The 19,267-nt window shown below is 42.5% G+C and overlaps 1 protein-coding gene across 1 annotated transcript; it reads right to left on the bottom strand.

Annotated features, from left to right (window-relative positions):
* Window positions 1-8,867: 8,867 nt before the first annotated feature.
* On the bottom strand, window positions 8,868-19,024 carry LOC113108933 (serine/threonine-protein kinase SIK2-like). Its single transcript, XM_026272362.1, has 14 exons — window positions 18,778-19,024; window positions 18,119-18,303; window positions 17,851-17,967; window positions 15,443-15,506; window positions 14,845-15,006; window positions 14,500-14,624; window positions 14,187-14,310; window positions 13,875-14,095; window positions 13,344-13,493; window positions 13,140-13,250; window positions 12,587-12,812; window positions 12,250-12,504; window positions 11,922-12,147; window positions 8,868-11,687 (listed from the first exon to the last, which is right to left on the bottom strand). The coding sequence occupies exons 2-14, from the start codon at window positions 18,269-18,271 to the stop codon at window positions 11,207-11,209; spliced, it is 2,415 nt and encodes an 804-aa protein (XP_026128147.1). The 5' UTR covers window positions 18,272-18,303; window positions 18,778-19,024; the 3' UTR covers window positions 8,868-11,206.
* Window positions 19,025-19,267: the final 243 nt, after the last annotated feature.

Genomic DNA, 19,267 nt, shown 5'->3' with positions numbered 1-19,267 from the left:
TAAATTGCTTTTAATCAAATAAAACCTTGTTCATTTTTTATACTCTCGTCCGTCTGGTTCTTCTGGTACGCTCCCCGAGGTGATCCTGGGTTTCAGGGGTGGGTGCAGTCTGGCTTGGCCCCCCGACCTGTGACATTGTCATCAAACTGCACTTTCCACATGTGCACCTTAAAAAAAAAAAAAAAAAACGACATGAAGTGGAACTTAGTCATTTTCCAAAACCGCTAAGCAAATATATACAGTTTCAATACATACTACATAGAGACGTCCTGCTGTAGTCTTTGGTGCCGCTGCTCTTGTTAAATTTCAGCCTCTGGATCTGATTCTGGATGATAAATATACGGCTGAATCTGACTGTTCGCCATGGTTTGTTTTGGATGATGTTTTTTTCCTCACGGTAATGTCACAGTTTCCAGATGCTCTCAAAAAGCCTACTCGCGCTCGTGATTCTTTAGTTCCGCCCACACGTCACGCCTCCAACCGCTCGTGTTTTTTCAGGATAAAACGGTACAGACTATCTTTCTCTTATAAATATAATAAAACTAAAGACTTTTTGGAGATATGAAGGATGCAGTACTACTCTATAGGTACTCAAGATTAACAGGATATTAAGTGAAAATGAGCATTTCACCCCCCCTTTAATATGTGGGGTAAAAATTTTATTAGTAGAACGTTTAGGAAATGTTTTACTCAGCTTTAAATACATTTCTAATCACAACAAGAAAACTTGACATTTTAACATTTTAGAAACATTTAAAAACGGTCTGCCCTTAATGTTTTCTATGACCTAAATTTTATAACTATAATGAAAACAAAGCGATAGGTTTACAATTTTTCTAATTTTATGAGAATAGAACTTTTAACACCACAACACTACATTATTGCTATTGAAAATTGACAAAAAATCAGAACTGACTCTAAATCGACATTAAAAAGTTTAAGCTTTTAAAGCAGCAAATGAAAAACTATGCATAGGCACACTTATAATAAACAAAACTTTATCATCCATTGGTCCACTGACGCTAAATATACTTATTTTTTCCTTATAGTTATCATTCTTGTTGTGAACTGGGCCTTTAGGGAACAGACCTTGTGTTTTTTTATTATTTTTTATTCCTCTTCAATACACCCAGAAATGTTTACACTCAAAACATGTGCTATGTGCTTACATGTATCACATTTATCAGAAAAAAAACTATTTACAATTTTTAAATCTGCCACAAAACATGGTCATTGTTTACTGATTTTATGATGAAAATAAATATACTAGTTTTAACCTTCATGACAGCTATGATGTTTCTCTGAAGTACTTGATTGGCTTTCTTTTCTCAAATATCTTTATTATGAAAGTGAAACCTTTTAGTTTGATTGCTGTCCCAAATTTCTTATGTAGCACTCACTGTCTCTTTTTTTTTCATTTAAATAAAATCAAAATTTCATGCTTTATTTTGTATGTTTTGCTAAGTAGCCATGGGAAAATGTACACTCAGCTGCATGGGCACCACTATGGTTTCTTGAGCCCCCTGGACAGGATATTTACTCAGGACCCTGCTTTCCTGGGATAACGTATAGATTGCGTTCCGTATCCCTCAGTTAATCATGTTCCGGGGGGTCACCCTCTCTAGAAATCTGCGAAATCGTCCTAACTCGCCCCCAGCCCCCAAATCAAGAGCTGCTAGCTGCTACAGTAGATGTTAGTCTCCCAGCACTGCACTACATGACCTCTGACAGATTCAACTCCTCTTTGGCTCTTATCTCAACTTACAATCTCGACCACGGCATGTCCCAAAAGGGAAAGACAGAGCAGTGCAGTACCAAAATACCTCTGACAATCCTACCATAAACACAACTATTGCACCCTATAACCCATATAGTGTCATTACATCCACATGCTGCTTCATTAAAGATGGCCAAATTTAATCTGATACTCATCATATGCTATTGAACGTCACTAAGACACATGTCAAGTGCTTAATGTATTCCTCACTTGGATTATTCTTCAAAGAGTAAAACCACTGAACTGCTCAAATATGAAAGCCTTTTTCTTTACCTCTCAAGAGAAACAAATTATTATACATAATCAAAAATACTTATAGTTTTCAAATGCTACACCTACTTGAATGTTCCTCCAATGAATGCCATAAAGACACACTTGAATAAATTTGTTTCTCATGTCTTTAAAACCCTGTTCATTTGCAAGGCTGAAATGACTTGAAATGAGATCCTCTCGATTGCGTATGTAACCCTCGTTCCCATGAAGGATGGAATGAAGACATTACGTCAGTGACTGACGAAATTGGGGATCTCGCCAGAGAGACAAATTGTCTTTGAGTGTTAACAAAACAAGCCTATGAATATTGGTGTGCGAGATTTGCATCGTGCACCATACCCGGGGTATAAAAGGACATCGCGTGCAGTCGCAAATTCAGGTTTTCGCTGAGGAGCCAAGACAGTGTGCCTCGGCCATACATCGGTGGTACAGCAACTATGGCGACGGAAAGTAACGTCTCCGTTCCCTCCTTCAGCGAACGGGGGTTACATATACGTAACTGAGACGTTCCCTTTCAGTCAGTCACATTCAATGTTACGTCAGTGACTGAAGAAATTGGGATCCGTATGGAAAACGCCACTATTACTAGTACCGTGGAAGAATATACATGTGGGATCACCTGAAGGAGGAATCACTACACATGGGCAACTAGCCCAGCACAAGGGCTGACCTTGGGCATACAAATGAGTGCTGGACCTGGCACCTGGCGCTCTGCCACGCCTTACTGCTGAGGCTGCGGGAGGAACTTAAACAGGGTTCGCCAAGAGGGAAAATGAACTGAGAAGCACTTAAGAGCAAGTATCCGGTCCATAGAGGGGAATGGTGCAGCAAGCGTGATTGACACAGAGCCAGTCCAGAATTACAGGCCATCTGAGGCTAGTACACTAGAGGACACAGGCTCTACACAGAGATTATAGAATCTCGCAAACGTGTTAGGTGTCGCCCAGCCGGCAGCCCTACAGATATCTGATATCGGGGCGCCCCGTGCCAAAGCCCAGGAGGAAGCCACAGCTCTTGTAGAGTGTGCTTTCACTCCAAGGGGGCAAGGTAAGCAATGGGCCTGATATGCTAAGACTATAGCCACACTATCCAGTGGGCAAGTCTTTGTTTGGAGACAGCCTTTCCCTTCTGCTGTCTTCCGAATAAGACAAAGAGCTGGTCGGAGGTCCTGAAGCTCTGTGTGCAGTCCACGTAAATGTGCAAGGCACGAATGGGACAGAGCAAAGCGATTGCTGGTTCTGCCTCCTCCTGGGGCAGTGCTTGCAAGTTCACCACCTGATCCCTGAAAGGCATGGGCACTTATCCAGGCTGGCGTTTCAGGACAATGTGAGAGTCGGCCGACCCGAATTCAAGGCACGTATCATCGACCAAAAATGCCTGCAGGTCCCCAACCCTCTTGACCGAAGTCAATGCAGTGAGGAGCGCTGTCTTCAGTGACAGAGACTTAAGCTCTACTGACTACAGAGGCTCGAAGGGCTCCTGCTTCAAGGCCATCAGGACCAAGGGGAAATCCCAAGAGGGTACCAGGTGAGGGCATGGAGGTTTCAGCCTCCTAACCCCCTAAGGAACCTGATGATCAGGTTGTGCTTCCCAACGGACTTGCCGTCTACTGCATGGTGATGTGCAGCAATAGCGGCAACATACACTTTAAGAGAGGAGGGAGACAGCCTTCGCCCCAGTCCATCTTGCAGAAAGGAGAACACAACTGCGATCGGGCATCTATAGGGGTCTTCCCGACGGGAAGAACACCAATCGATGAACCTCATAGAGGGCGCTCTAGCTGAAGTGATGGCGTTTACTACCACTGGAGGTAAACCATTTAGAACCTTTGTGTCCTGTCCAGAGACCACACGTGGAGATTTCACAGGTCTGGGTGCGGGTACCAGAGGGTGCCCCCTCTCTGAGAAAGGAGATCCTTCCTCAGAGGAATATGCCAAGGAGGGACTGTCACGAAGAGCATCAGTTCTGGGAACCAAGTCTGACTGGGCCAGTATGGCTACCACTAAGAGGACCTGCTCCTTGTCCTCCCTGTCCTTGCATAGAGTCTGTGCGAGAAGGCTCACTGGGGGAAACACATATTTGCATAGACCCCGAGGCCAGCTGTGTGCCAGTGCATCCATGCCAAGGGTCCCCAGGTGGCAGTGGGACGTGTCCGGGGAGGCAGGTCTACCTGAGCATCCCTGAAGTGTCTCCAGATCAGTTGGAGGGTCTCAGGGTGGATACGCTGGTCTGTCATGAGAGCTCTTTGGCTGCACGATTGACGTGAATGGCATGAAGTGACCTCAGATGCTTCTGACACCAAAGGAAGAGATGGTGGGCGAGTTGCGACATGCGATGGGAGTGTAGACCACCCTGGTGGTTAATGTATGTAATGGTCACAGTGTTGTCCATACGGACCAGCACGTGCTTGTTGCGTAGCCTTGATCTGAAGTGGCGCAAAGCAAGCCATACTGCCAGCAACTCGATGCAATTGATATGCCACTGCAGGTGAGGCCCTGTCCAGGTGCCTGATGCTGCATGCCCATGGACATGGCATCCCAGCTGATGGCAGATGCATCTATTGAAACAACAACATGCCTGAACACTTGCACTAGGAGGACCCCTGCCCATAGAAAAGCAAAGGTTTGAAGTTTTGGTGGCAGTATGGGGTAACCAAGACTCAGTGCATGCCACGTTGCCATGCCCATCTCGGGACTCGATCGTGAAGCCAATGCTGAAGCGGTCTCATATGAAGCAACCCGAGCAGCTTGACAGTGGCAGCGGATGCCATATGCCACAGGAGCCTCTGAAACTGATTCAGTGGAATCGCCTTCCTGCCCTGAAATGACTCCAGGCAGTTCAGCATTGACTGAGTGTGCTCTGTCGTGAGATGCGCTGTCAGGTCGACTGAGTCCAACTTTACACCCTGAAAAAAGAGATCCTCTGCACAGGGGAGAGTTTGCTCTTTCCTAGTTCACCCGAAGCCCCAACCGGCTGAGGTGGTTGAGTACCACATCCCTGTTTTCGCACAACTGAGCTCTGGACTGGGCCAATATGAGCCAGTCATCAAGGTAGTTGAGAACGCGAATGCCTGCTACCCCCAAGGGAACGAGGGCTCCCTCCATGACCTTGGTGAAGACACGAAGCGGCAGGGACAGCCCGAATGGGAGGACCTTGTACTGATATGCCCGGTCCACGAACGCAAAGCGAGAAAAGGCCTGTGTTGGGGGAGAATCAAGACATTAAAAAGTATGCGTCCTTCAGGTCTAACACTGCGAACCAATCTTGTGGACGAACGCATTGAAGGATACATTTCTGCGTTAACATCCTCAACGGGAGCTTGTGAATGGCCCGGTTCAGAACGCACAGGTCCAGGATTGGCCATAACCCACTGCCTTTCTTTGGTACAATGAAGTACCGGCTGTAAAACCCTGACTTCAAATTGGCTGGAGGGACCGGCTCTATCACATCCTTCACCAGCAGGACCACGATTTCCACTCACAAGATGGTCCAGCACAAAGGTAAACCATATGCCCTGAACTTGGGAGGATGCCGGGCAAACTGAATCGCATAGCCGAGTCTGATGGTTCTTGTGAGCCAGCGAGACGGTCTGGGGAGCACTAGCCAGGCCCTCAGAAACTGAACATTGCTAGGGCACGCCTCTCACATGGTTCTTAACACTGAAGCTGCTGGTCACAACAATAAATAAAGAAGCAACAAATAGCATGCACACACATTGCATTGTTACCAACAGCTTTATTGCTGAGAATCATGTCAGAGGTGTGCCCAAGTAATATATGCATGAATGTATGTGCATGCTATTTGTTGCTTCTTTATTTATTGTTGTGACCAGCAGCTTCAGTGTTGAGAACCATGTGAGAGGCGTGCCCTAGCAATGTATGCATGAATATATATGCATGCTATCTGTTGCCTGTGTTTCTGTTGTTTATTGTGACTAATAGCTTTAGTGCTGAGAACGGTGTGAGAGGCGTGTCCTAGTAATTACCTGTAGACAATTACCTGTAGGAGTGCCTCGGCTATCAGAGATCTTTTTTCTCTACACTGACTCTTAAGATGTTCTATCTTGGACCGAAGAGCACCCAAATCAAACTTAAAAGGGATTGAGCAAGCCATTCATCTTGAATTTAAACAGTAAAAGATGCCCTCCAGGACCTAGTAGTGACCTCCTCATGCACTTCCGGGAAGAATGGGACCGGTGGCGGCTGCCGACGATCACCGTGCAGCACCCCCAAGTACCAACCATCCAGCCTTGAATGTTCGGGAGATGGAGGCACCTTCCATGGAAACCTGACGCTGGCCTGGGCAAGCATAGCAGTCAGGTCTGGATCTGACTCTGGCAACGCTACTCTCCGAGAAGGAGGCAAAGAAGCTGAATCCTCATCTCCAGAGCCTAGCTCATCCCCCGATGCAGTGATCGACATCAGGTCATCTGCTGGTGGTCCGGATGAAGTGCTGGGTCCTGTCCGAGGCACCAGCATCCGCATCGCGGTACACCAGGTGGCACGATGTGCTGGAGGAGTGAGGGGCCAGTGGAGACTCGCTCGGCGGGGAAGACCTCACTGTAATCATCAAATCACCCTGGCCAGGAGGAACTAGAATGGGGCATGGGGAGGGGGACAGTTTCCTGAATGTGCAACTGCATCCAATCTCCTTTTATACCTGCGCTTCGGGGCGGGGTGCACGATGAAAATCTTGCATGCCAATAGTCATTGGCTTGTTTTGTTAACACGAAGGCGATTCGCGTCTCTAGCGAGATCACCAATTTCGTTCAGTCACTGACATAACGTTGAATGTGACTGACTGAAAGGGAACAGTTTGATTTGTTTAACATTATTTGGTCAAACTTAAATACCGTTATTCCATTTGTGTTATTTCATAGATGACGTTACTATTATTTTAAAATTTGGGAAAATATAAATAATAACACTATTAAAGTTGCTTATTAGCATGCCTATTATTACCATACTTGCTGTTTATTAGTACTTATAAAGCACATATTCTTTATGACAATATTCTACATCTCTAATCTACCCAATACTTAAATTTAACAACTACCTTACTAACTATTAATAAGCAGCAAATTAGGGGTTTACTGAGGCAAAAGTCATAGTTAACAATTTGTTAATAGTGAGAATTGGAATTTAAAATAAAGTATTACCAAAATTAATATTGACTTTTGACAGGCAGCATCATACACACACACACACACACACACACACACATATATATATATATATATATATATATAGTACATTTACATGTTTAGATAATCCTGATAATCTAATATATGAACATTGAAGAGAATTGTGTTTTGGAGGAAACATGCTAATATTTACATTTTGTTCAGTGCAGGTGTACATTTTAATGTTCATAGCATTTCAAGATAATATTATGACATTTTATATTTACGTTTGACATTTTTGAAATGATGAAGCATGAAAAGTAGTAAACGAATGCCTGTTCCTGGTAACTGATGTTTTTCTGCAGGCCCTCATCATAAGATCAGCAGTATAGCTATGGTTTCAGAGAGATCTGGATATACACACAAAGATATTTAAGGGAGCTTCATCAATCAGTGTCTGTGTGACAGAGGTTTTGACACGCTGTGAGCAGGCGTTTGAGCTGAAGAGATGGAGCAGGGCATCCAGTCAGAATGATTGGCATGGACCACTGGCTTTGGAGCTGCATGTATGAGCATGGTATTCCCAGCGCAGATCAATGCGAGCTCTCTGGGCACAGAGCCACCCGCTAGCTTACAGCTGGAGCGATGAGCACACACATGCTGGAATGTGTTTACATGCGCTCTGTCCTCCACCGTACCTGTGATCCTCTCCGCAGAAACTGTCACATTAGATTATATATTACAGACAGATGTGTTTCACGATAATTGTTATGTTTCTACTGGTTGCTCGGGTTTCTGAGTTGTTTACGGTCTGGAAATAAATATTGTGTTAAACATTGTACCACTGGAAAAAAATAAAAAAAAATAAAACCTTTCTCAAAGAAGTATTTTGTTGTTTCCTTTAAAATAACATAAATACTTAAGAATCACTTGAGTAGCAAAACTGAATGAATGAGTTTTCAGAGAATACATCTTGAATTAATTATTATATATTTCTTATGCCACAAAATTTAGAGTTTCCTGTAACTTTTTAAAATAAATGTTTTGTTGTTGTTGAAGAAAAATGCTAATAATAATAATTCCATTAAAACTAAATAAATACTCAGAGAAAATATTGAATGAAGTACTGATTATTCTTACACCACAAGAAAATAGTTAATTTCATTGATTTTTGCTTAAAAAAAGTAATAAAAATGAATACAAGAAACTTTAAAGATTATTATTATTATTATTACTATTATTGTTATATTAGATATTTGACTCTAAAAAAAAAAAAAAAAAAGGATTAAGGTATATCTATATAGCATTTTGTACATGCTACTTTGTAGTTAAATAATCATGTGTTTAGATAATCCTGGTAATCTTTTAATATGATAAATGTCTTCAGAGGAAAAATCTGCATTTTGTTTTGAGGAAACATGCTTAGTATCAGTTATTCAATAACACTGTTTCATACTTTTAAGTAACTATATGATGTTTTAAATGTAGACCTTTAATAGTAAAGTGAAATTCCATTAAAACAAATGGAACACAGACATTAATTTCAAGAAATGATTTTTTTTTATTCAAATAAATAAACATATTAACACATAAATAAAACTTAATCTCTCATATACTTTCACACAGCCATGTACAATCACACATACAGCAAGCAAGCACATCAGGGAAATATAACCAAAATAATAATAAAAAATAATAATAATAAAAAAATCTGAACAGAACAGTTTAGCTTCGAAACATAGTGTTTCAAAAGTAACTACAGACTCGTCTATACCTGCAGTGGAAACAAACACTGTTTTCAAAAGCAACTGTCATCATAAAGTGCATAATTGTCAAACAGCAAATGAAATGGAAGTATAAAATGGGGTGTTTAACAAAACCAACAAAAATCATAAGATAAAACAACTCTGCATTCTTCTGACATCCTAAAATTGAAAAAAAAAAAAAAAAAAAAAATCACCACCACTGGATTTGTTCAGACAAAGGCACGAGTTTAGTGGTGGGTGAAAAAGGAAAGGATGTTAACACTGTTTCTTACATCACCTTCAGCATCTTTACCTGCACTGGTTTCAAACACTGTCGTTTTATGACCCAATCTGGAAACACAGTATAGATTTTTTTTCTAATCCACTAAAAACCATTGCACAAATATCTCAAATTCACAAAAGACAGACATGCAACAGGATAACTTACAGCTATAAAAACAGTGCTTCAAGCAAATGGAGCTTCAACAATGGTAACACACTATTATTTCATATAAATTGCACACAAACCCAGAAACACTTCTGAAATCTACTTCTAGCACCTAGATTGTAAGCTAAAAAAACATATATATAAAATTCAACACTATTGCTACAAGACATCTTCAGCTATGTGTGTCTGCATCTGCATTTGAATCAAGAAAAATTATACGAGTATGCAAATGCATGGAGTTTCTGAGAAAGGAAAAACAATTGCTTATCAAATATTTGTTAACTAGAGGAGGCAGCTACTTTTTACATCTGAGCAGTATGACTGCTTTTGGGATATTTAAACGTGCTACACTTTAATGAAAGGAGAGCTTTTTACCACCTTGACATCTATAGAAAAAAATTACGTTTTGTCTTGATCTTCCCTGCGCTCTCTCTTTGGCTTTTCCTGTAATTTTTCTATTTCTGCCATTCTACAAAGCCAGCCTGGATGCAAAGGCAACCCGTGTCAACAAGCTGTACAAAATGGCCAGCCTCTTATTTCCCATGCTCATGCAGAATACATCATTCAAATCATCTCGTACATACAATCATTACAAACATGCTCTATAAAAGAAAGAATAAAATAGCATTATCAGATATGAAGTACCTTTTGCATTCCTAAAAACAGCTTCCTCTCCTGGTTCTACATTTCAATGTGAAATATTGCACTATACTAATATTCTTTGTTCAGTGTAAAAAAAAAAAAAGCTAATTTACACCATTCATGGGTTCAAGACATTGTAATGGGCCTAACTTATTCTCATACAGTGTGTGTTGAGATAGAGCCTTTTGAGGTGAAAGATCAGTTTTTGAGGAGGTAGCGAACTGATGGAAGAGGAGTCTTGATGGACCAAAACTGAACGGCTTGGCTGGACAATGTCTCCTAATTTCAAAGTCATTGGTAGGTGCACATTTGTATGATCATAATTGTCTAGTGTCTTTTGTCTATATGTGACCTAACATGAAGCAGCATTAAAATCATCGTCACAGACAGTGAAAACCCAAAGACCTGGTCTAATAAACACTATGCAGTACCTCTTGTGCTTATACAGTATCTAGCTTACTCTCGTTTGTCTTGACGTTCCCCTCATGCTAAGGCGCCTCTTCATTGCACACACATCATCAGAGGCATAGTGTGGCTAGTTTGCGCACATTTTCACAGCACAGGTGAAATGACAGTTTTTTTTCTTAGTCTCGGAAGTATGGTTAAGTCAGATACTGCATTTTGTTTCAAGAACATCTAGGAAAGAAATCAAAGAGGCAAAAAAAAAAAAAAAACAATCAACTTTGGTCTTCTCTGGAGATGTAAAACACAAAATAAAAAGATCTGAAAGGAAATCATTGGAAAAATCTATAAGGAAGACATCGCCGTCTTATTTTCATACTTGTATCGAGGATAAAAAAAAGTGTCTCTGACATAATCATTTGCGATTGTGGAGGCCGGTTTTATGTATGAGTGGACCCACTCGCAAATGGATGAAAGCACACTATTCAGTTCCTTGTTCAGCAATCCATCCTTTATTGCTGTGTGGACAGGAGCACCTGGCAAGGGTCATGGACTCAATGAAGACGTAGGTTATTGCTTCTTCTTATTTTCTCTGGTCATTCCAACACATATAGACACAATCGTGGAATTGTGTGTCCAGAGAGTGTCTCTCCTTTGCATTAGAAAACTATTGAGAGCATTATCATAATGAAATGCTTTCAAGTTCTGACACTAAACACCATTGGCGAACTCTGGAGTGAGAGTGGTGGAAGCAGTCAGCACCACTGTGACCTTCTTCAAAGTCTTCAAAGCCTTCTTTACTTGACCATGACACAGCTGCTGAGTTGCTGCTTTTGACCAGCATAGATCAGCTCCTGGACATCAGGTCCAGACTCGATGCTGGTGCTCAGGCTCCAACTGCCCTGCTGGGGCAAGAGGGAGAAAGGCCCCTGGGATGGGATGCTGGGCTGGATATGCAGATGCTGTGGGGACTGAGGTTGGAGATGTGGCCGCTGGCTGATGTGCAGACGAGCCTCAAGAAGATGGGCAGCAGATGCCACGGGAGACAAGGATGAGGAGTCAAGAGACTGCTGCTGCTGCTGCCACAGTTTGTGCTGAAAGGTGATGGGGGTCTGCTGGCATGGAGGGAGAATAGGTTGAGTCGGTGGGTTGGAAAAGAGGGTGGCGGGCGCGAAGAGATTGCTGGAGGGAGGAGATGAGGGGTGGGACTGTGAGAGGAAGAGCACGGGCTGCTGAGACTGGACTTGGGGCTGAGGCTGGTGCTGGATCTGCAGCATCCTGTATGATGAAAGAACAACAGAGTTTAGGTGTATTCAAAAAATGTACCAATTCTGTTCCAACTTTTCACATTTTGAATGTCTCCTTTTTCTATGAGTCTCTAGTAATGAGCTAAATCAGGTGTGTTTGATTAGGAAGAATTCTAAATTGTGGAGCACTGGGGTGGCACCAGGAACAGTGTTGGGACTGATTCCAATCTTCAGCAATCTGAGATATCTATGGATTTCTTCTCACCTTTGCTGGTGCAGAACTTCCTCCAGCATGCTGCGACGTTCACGGGGGCCGCTGGAGCTTTGGAGGCTTGAGGGAGTGCACATAGTTGGGCTGAGAGATCCCCGACTGCCTCTGGAGCATGAGGTCGGAGGGCACACTTGTCGTGCCAGACCTTTGATCTTGTTCAACCCCAGCAGGCCTTTCGCACGAGTGTTCTTCCTCAGCTGCTGTCTGAACGCCTTCAGCCCTACAGAAATAATCACAGACCGGTTAGAAACTACTTAGCCATGTGATTCTATAAAGCTAGCACATGTGCTTTAACATACATTTTTAATTTAATGAATCTCACCTTGTGTTAGGGAGGTGTCTGAAGCCCTGCGCCCCTCTTGGAAGCTGGCTGCAAGCATACTGCCTTGGTTCTGCAAGAGGAGGTTGGAGGAAAGAGTGAGGGGCATCCCTGCAGGGGCTGATGCCTCCGGGGCAATATTGGAGGCAAGCAGTGATGAAAGATCCCCTACAGCCATGGAGAGAGCCTGGTTGGAGTTCGAGGAGGACTTCAGACAGCTGTCGGAAGAAGCACCGTCCGAGGGGCTAACCACAATACCTGAGAGAGGATGACGTGTAATTATCAACCAGATCCTTGCATTAAGTCCATATTTTTACCTTAATATTAACATTTCACTTACAAGGTGGATTGCACTGGTGGAATCGAGCGGAGACCTCTGCAAGCGTGTGCCTTCGGGAGGCGGTGCTGGGCAAATGGGGCAGCTGGACCTGCAGCATCCCCTCTTCCTCGTCAAGGTCATGAGGTCGCACCTCCTCACTTATTGTGGTCTCCAGCAGGCTGTTGGGGGAGATGGATCGGTTCCACAGGATCCCGTTCAGGCTGGCCTCCACCGGGCACACAACGCGCTGAGGAAGGGAGGGAGGCATTCACATTAGCCACTGCATGTCTCTAATGGAGGAGGGGGATTGGGGGTGCACTGCATATCTGCAATATGAAACAGGACAGGGAGTCTATTTACTGAGCAACTAGGAAGAGAGGGGTCTAGAGCAGGGGTGGACAATTCTTGTCCTCGAGGTCCACTGTCTTGCAGATTTTAGCTCTAAATCTACCCAAACAAGCTAGTTCAGGTGAGTTTAATCAGGATTAGAGCAAATCTCTGGAGAACAGTGGACCTCAAGTTCCCCACCCGTAGTCCAGAGAGGGATTGCGTCAAGCTCAAGGGAAGTACTGACCTGAAACAGGGCTCCTTGTTCACATTCCAGCTCTGAATGGACAGGAGTGTTCACCTTGGTGGCGACAGGGAATGCTGAGGTTCTGAAGCTGTCAGACGACTCCATGATCACCTTGAAAGTGAGATGGACAGAGGAAGAGCTGAGTTAGCACAGGGAGATTTTATCTCAAACAGAAGACTGTCTTGGCCTCACTTCGACACTCACCTCCGGGGTGGAGGAATCGGACGCCGTCCTCGACCTCTGATTCCAGGCCCCGCATTGGCGGCTCAGCTGTTGGCTTCGGTGCTCTTTCACTCTTTCTAGCAGCAGGTAATAGATTGCTGAGAAGTGGTTGTAGCTACTGTTCTGGAGAGACTGTGGAAAGCAATCAAAAAACAGTTTTAGACACAGTGACCATACTGAGCAGTCACTTAAATAGGTGTAATGAAACGCAGGCAGCCTGTGTCAAGAATTAACTTCTTAAGGGAAATTACCAAAAGCTAAATGCAACACAGTATGGCAGCTTTCAAAACAGATGCTACTTTGTTTATCATTTATGTGCCAACAGAAATACATATTTAAAGCCATGGGAAGCTGGATAGGGTGTTGTTTTTATTCTGGGGTGACAAATTGACAACTTATGTCCTTCGAACAACATTTACCCTTGCTCTGGTAAACACGCCCTTCCCTGCTGGAAGCAACTAACCCTGTACTGTTTGTAACACGCCTCTCCTCTGTATGCACCCCTTTTCTCACCTCCACAGTCCTCTGTCTGTCAATGCCGAGGGTCTGCATGATGCCCAAGACAGGTTCACTGTAGTCTCCCAGGTTGGAGTTGTAGTCAGTGAGGGACAGGGAAAGGGTCTGATGGGGCGCACTTGGATCCGCAAGCATCCAGCGGTGCTGCTTAATCTGAGCCATGCTGATCCGCTTGGCTGGGTCGACAACCAGCATCTTACGAATCAGATTTTCACAGTCTGGACAAGGAGACAAGGAGATCTCAGTCAAAAATCGTTTTCTTGTGAGGATGTAGCATTGTGTGTGAAAAGAGGGAGCGAAGAGCTGTACCTTGTGACATGAAGAATGGTATTCTGAAGCGGCCCTCTGTCACTCTCTGTTTCAGAGCTGGAAGACTGTCCCCATCAAAGGGAAGGGACCCGCACACCAACACATACAGAACAACACCTAGACTCTGTGAAAGAGACATATTTGCAGAATGTATTAGATTTGCATTTATCCCAGTGATGCAAGGCAGCAAACAATAATGTTCTTTATTATATTCAATATGCACATTGTTAGCTAATATGAACAACTTATAATTATAATTTCATTTTCAGCAGCTGTGTAAGACATCAGGTGAGAATCATAATGATAAACATACCCATATGTCTAACTGTGGCCCCTCATACTCCTTTCCCTCAAAGACCTCGGGGGCAGCGTATGGTGGGCTCCCACACCAAGTGGAAAGAGGCTCTCCGGCATTATAGAAGTTTCCAAATCCAAAATCTGAAAGAAATGGAAGATAATTGAATTCTTTGTTGATAAAAAGTTTGATTACTCATAAAACTGCATGTAAATGGTATACAATCCTTATATAAAACCCTATAATGAATGACTTGTGAGAATCAGACTGGTTTGATTACTTAATTTTATTACTGATCCTAACTGTGAATTCTGACACTCGTAGTCTGGCTATGAGAAGTGTTTATCAATCTTCTTTGCTCACCTGCCAGCTTGATGTTCATGTTGGCATCTAGCAGCAGGTTTTCAGTTTTGAGGTCTCTGTGGACTATGTGGTGCCGATGGCAGTAGTCCACTGCCGTCAGAATCTGCCAAAACTTCTTACGAGCCTCGTTTTCACTCATCCTTCCGTTGGACGTCAGATAGTCTGTAAAAAAGAGGACGGCTTAGGAAGGGAGGAGACATCGCCTTAAAAACACCATATAAAGACAGAGCCAAGCCTACGGTTTATCTGGGGAGACTGCCATTGTTTTATTTAAAGGCTGAGTATATGACAGGTGAAAGACAGATATGTTATACTGTTTGAATCCCTAGGTGGTGAGGACAAGCAGAGGTAGAGCAGCTTATCCCTTTTACATAGTTACATAAAGCTTGAAAATCCAACACCTGTCTCGCTCTGTGCTCGCTCACTGTCTCACTGCTCTGACGGCTGTGTTAATCTGAATAATTCTCTCCCCGTCAGACCTCATTATCCACAACAACTGGACAAGAGGTTTTGGGAGAGCCACAGACATCAAAAGCAAAAGATGCCTGTCTTTTCACAGATACATTAGTCATTCATTTACAAAAGTGTTTCCACTTACCAAACATTTCTCCATTTTTTGCATACTCTGTTACGATGTACAGCATGTCTTTGGTCTCCATGACCTGTAAAGACAAAAAGCATAATGAAATAAAAAAAATTATAAATTAATCACATTATCAAATTATCCAATTTTGCTATTTCTTTTGCTTTGATGAAGTAATACTAGAGATGCAGTGAATATTAGAAATTAATTTATAAAATATAGAACCATTTAAAACTGTTTAATAATGCAGTGATATTTACATACAAAATCTACTAAATATGTTTTATTATACATTCATTTCAATTGTAATATAAGTCTCAGACATGTCAATGTACATTTTATGCAGCAACAAGCCAACTTCCTCTTTCTGTCAACTTCTATCATAGTTTTTGGTGTTCATCGCATGACAGTTTAGTTTGTAACGGTATGTACCATTGCAGAAGAGTATACCAAAGCATTTCTTGAAGTGTCACACACACACACACACACACATACGCATGTCTTTTTCAGATGCCTGCTGTCTGACCCATCAGTGCCACTGAAACAGCTAACGACAGCTGAAACTTTATCTTCACTAACCTGTTTCTTTTGAACCATAAAACATGTTCACACACTAGACCTAGTTTAAGCACAAAGGCATCCAGTGACACAAAAGAAACTGTAATTCAACAATTAATAGCGTAAGAAATTATGAAAGAGAGGGTGTATGATGTCCTCGCCCTTTATGGGAATGTCCCATAAGTTCCCGGCAGAGGCCTGAGGGAGAAATACTAAACGCTGCATGTTGCGCTACCAGAAAGGGTTGCACAACAGTTTCTATGCTGTCATCTTTTTGTCCTGCTGAGAAAACCTGTGTAATCGTCCATATAAGTGCTCAAGATTAAATATATTTCAGGTCAATGTGTAACAGCGTGCCGTGACCCACGTAGTCAGGCTACACAACAGCAGGAAAAGGGTCTTTATCTTTAGATAAACCCAGGTTCCAAAGACTTCAGCCTTTAGAGTCAACCCAGAGGTGCCAATGATGTCATAGCTTCCTTAGAAACCCCATCCTGTTCAGCCCACAGAGTCGCTCCCTCCGTCACGAACGCAGGGGGAGATGAGTGAAGGAAACTATTGATAGTTCTGAATACAGTGTCTCTGAAGTTAATGAGAAGCTAAAGGCAATAAAAGGACTGTTTGTACAAGGTGCATGAGAACAGAAACGGTTTATCATGAGAGGTCACAGGTCACTAGTTCTACATTTTTCATCTCAAGGGCTTTTTGGTTTAAATAAACAGGGCTTCAGTTGTGAAAGGAGAGGTACATTTGAGGTTATCTGACACTAGACCGGGATCAAACTGGAAGCTGAAAATCCAGGACGGCTTCGTGAAGGATTCTTCCTGATGCTGCAGTCCTCATCTTATATGTTGGAGGACATTAGGATATGTTTTAATTGATTAATATGAAAGTCTACGCTCAAGGAATGGCACATCAAGCTCATATCAAACTATACAACACTGCTGCTCACTTCCCAAAAACTTGTGTCTCTAACAAATGTGAGAGGTCAGATCCAAAGAAGTGAGGTGTGATGTTATTCCCAAGGATTTTAGTTTCTTGCAACCTCAGTTCTCAGTGTAATCTGCAAAATACTAATCTCTGAACAAAACAAACTTAAATTGTACAGGCTATGAAAGAAAGAATGTGCTGACATATTAGCACCCTGTATTAGCCTGCCACTGTTTGCATGGATGCACGAGCCAAACTATGGGGACAAAACAATCCCAGGGATAAAACCAGATTGTACTAAGAGATTTTTCCTCTGGCTAGCTTCACGTGACTCTGCAGACACATTGCATTTGACTTTCACCAGCGCTAATTAAGTTGGAGATTTAGACCCTGTGTCCTTATGTCCAACACACTCTTTTTGTGTCTTTCATTCAGAGACAAAAACACATATTTTGGACACAGATTAGTCTAATTTTAAAATCTTATATTTAATAAACAATGCCATTTAAAAAGCCAACAAATCATTTCAAAACATCCAGATTGCATATATAAAGCTCCATTGTTAGAGAAACCGTGCAGTTGTTGCCTTCAAAATCTTTTTATACTTCTGTAATTACTTTGTTTTTTGTAAGATATAATATATTTTTAATTCAATAAAACCAGCAGCCTGACAAAACAGATGTAATGCAGTGGAGAGTTGCTATGCAGAAGCTGAATGCAAGGAAGAAAGTAACTTCATTGCACACTATCCAGATGTACTTCGAGAGAAGATCACCGCACCATTTGCCTGACCAACACTTAGACACTCACTCAGCATTAAACCACACTCACCATTCACGCTAAAATACACAACACTCCCTCAGTTTAACTGAAATTAACAGGGAAGCTTTTGCAATGATAGCATCATTATTAATTATACAAATCCTTTAACTTACCTGATAGAGTTTTATGATGTGAGGGTGATTGAGCAGCTTCATAATCTGAACCTCCCTGTAGATTTTCTCCAAGTTGGCAGAGTTTAGTCTTGTTTTATCAATTATTTTAATTGCAACCTGCATGAAAACACAACAAAATGCACATTTAGAAATGCAGCTGAATATACATTATCATTAACCAATTTGTAGGGAAATATCAAAAGACAAAATATATAACCTTTTTAATGCAAAAAAAGAAAAAAATCTAAATATTTGGCAGGAGACTCACCTGTGTTTTCGTGACTTTATGTCTGGCTAGTTTGACCACAGCGAAGTTTCCCTTGCCGAGGGTTCTGATGATCTCATAGAAGCCGACCTGCAGAGGCCTGGCCTGGGCACAGCTCGACTGAGAGCTCGCGCGGCTGTTCGTCATTATCACCATGATGCCGGCTTTGAGTGTGAACTTTAACTGATCTGCATAAACAAGAAATTGTTCGTTATAAATGCGCACGACTACTAACCTGAGTGACAAATTTAAAATGATTATTATAAATATTCATTATTAACAATAATTCTTACAACTCGATCCCGTCACAACCTTCACAAAACAGTAGCCATATGATTACTTTACAGGCTAAATAATTGAATAACTATATTTATACATTTTATCTTAAGAGGTACTGACATATAACACATTTTAACTCACTTAAAAGCAAGTTAATGTCATTGTAACAGTCACTCAAATTCTAGCAAAAAACTTAATGCACTAAATGGACTAAATGCACAATGGGCTTACAGGTAAAACCAGCGCGCAACGTCCAGAAATGTCCTTGAAATGTCAAATTAAAAATAAATAAACAAAAACAAATCTAGGCAGGCTATATGGGCTAATGAAGAAGTGTATATCTGTTTTGTTATGGGAAATATTAAAAGCGAAGGAACTCTTACCTTTAACACACGAATAAATTCCACCGCCTTCCACAGTACAAATGCTTTTTTAAATCTGCATTTACAAGTCATTCCTTATGCGAATCTTGAAGGGGAAAACTTGTTGTTTTTTACTCTGTTTTCTATGTACAGCGATACACACTTTGACGGAGCGCGCTAATATGTACAAGGTGCGGCTCCGCTCTTGAGCAGTTGTGCTGGCGCGAGGCGAGCGCTACAGGCTCGTGCTGTGATGACGGACTCCGCCTCTCCTCCTCTTGCCATAACAAACTGATACCCGCCTCATTAACGTCACACTCGCGTCAGAGCACGGAGCGGGGCGCGAGCGCACAAGGCAGAAGTTGCCGAGCAACGGTGCGGCTCGTCGTGCGGTGACGCCAGTGCTGATGGAGGGGTTGCTCGGAGATGAGGACGATGACGCCAGTGGCGGAGAAGTGTCGCCGATCTCAAGCTGTCGATGTGATGGAGGCTCGCAGGCTCTGCTCCACCT

Source organism: Carassius auratus, chromosome 9, assembly GCF_003368295.1.
Source record: "Carassius auratus strain Wakin chromosome 9, ASM336829v1, whole genome shotgun sequence".
Taxonomy (NCBI): domain Eukaryota; kingdom Metazoa; phylum Chordata; class Actinopteri; order Cypriniformes; family Cyprinidae; genus Carassius; species Carassius auratus.
The sequence above is the reverse complement of the archived record's forward strand: the minus strand, read 5'-3'. Positions and strand labels throughout refer to the sequence as shown.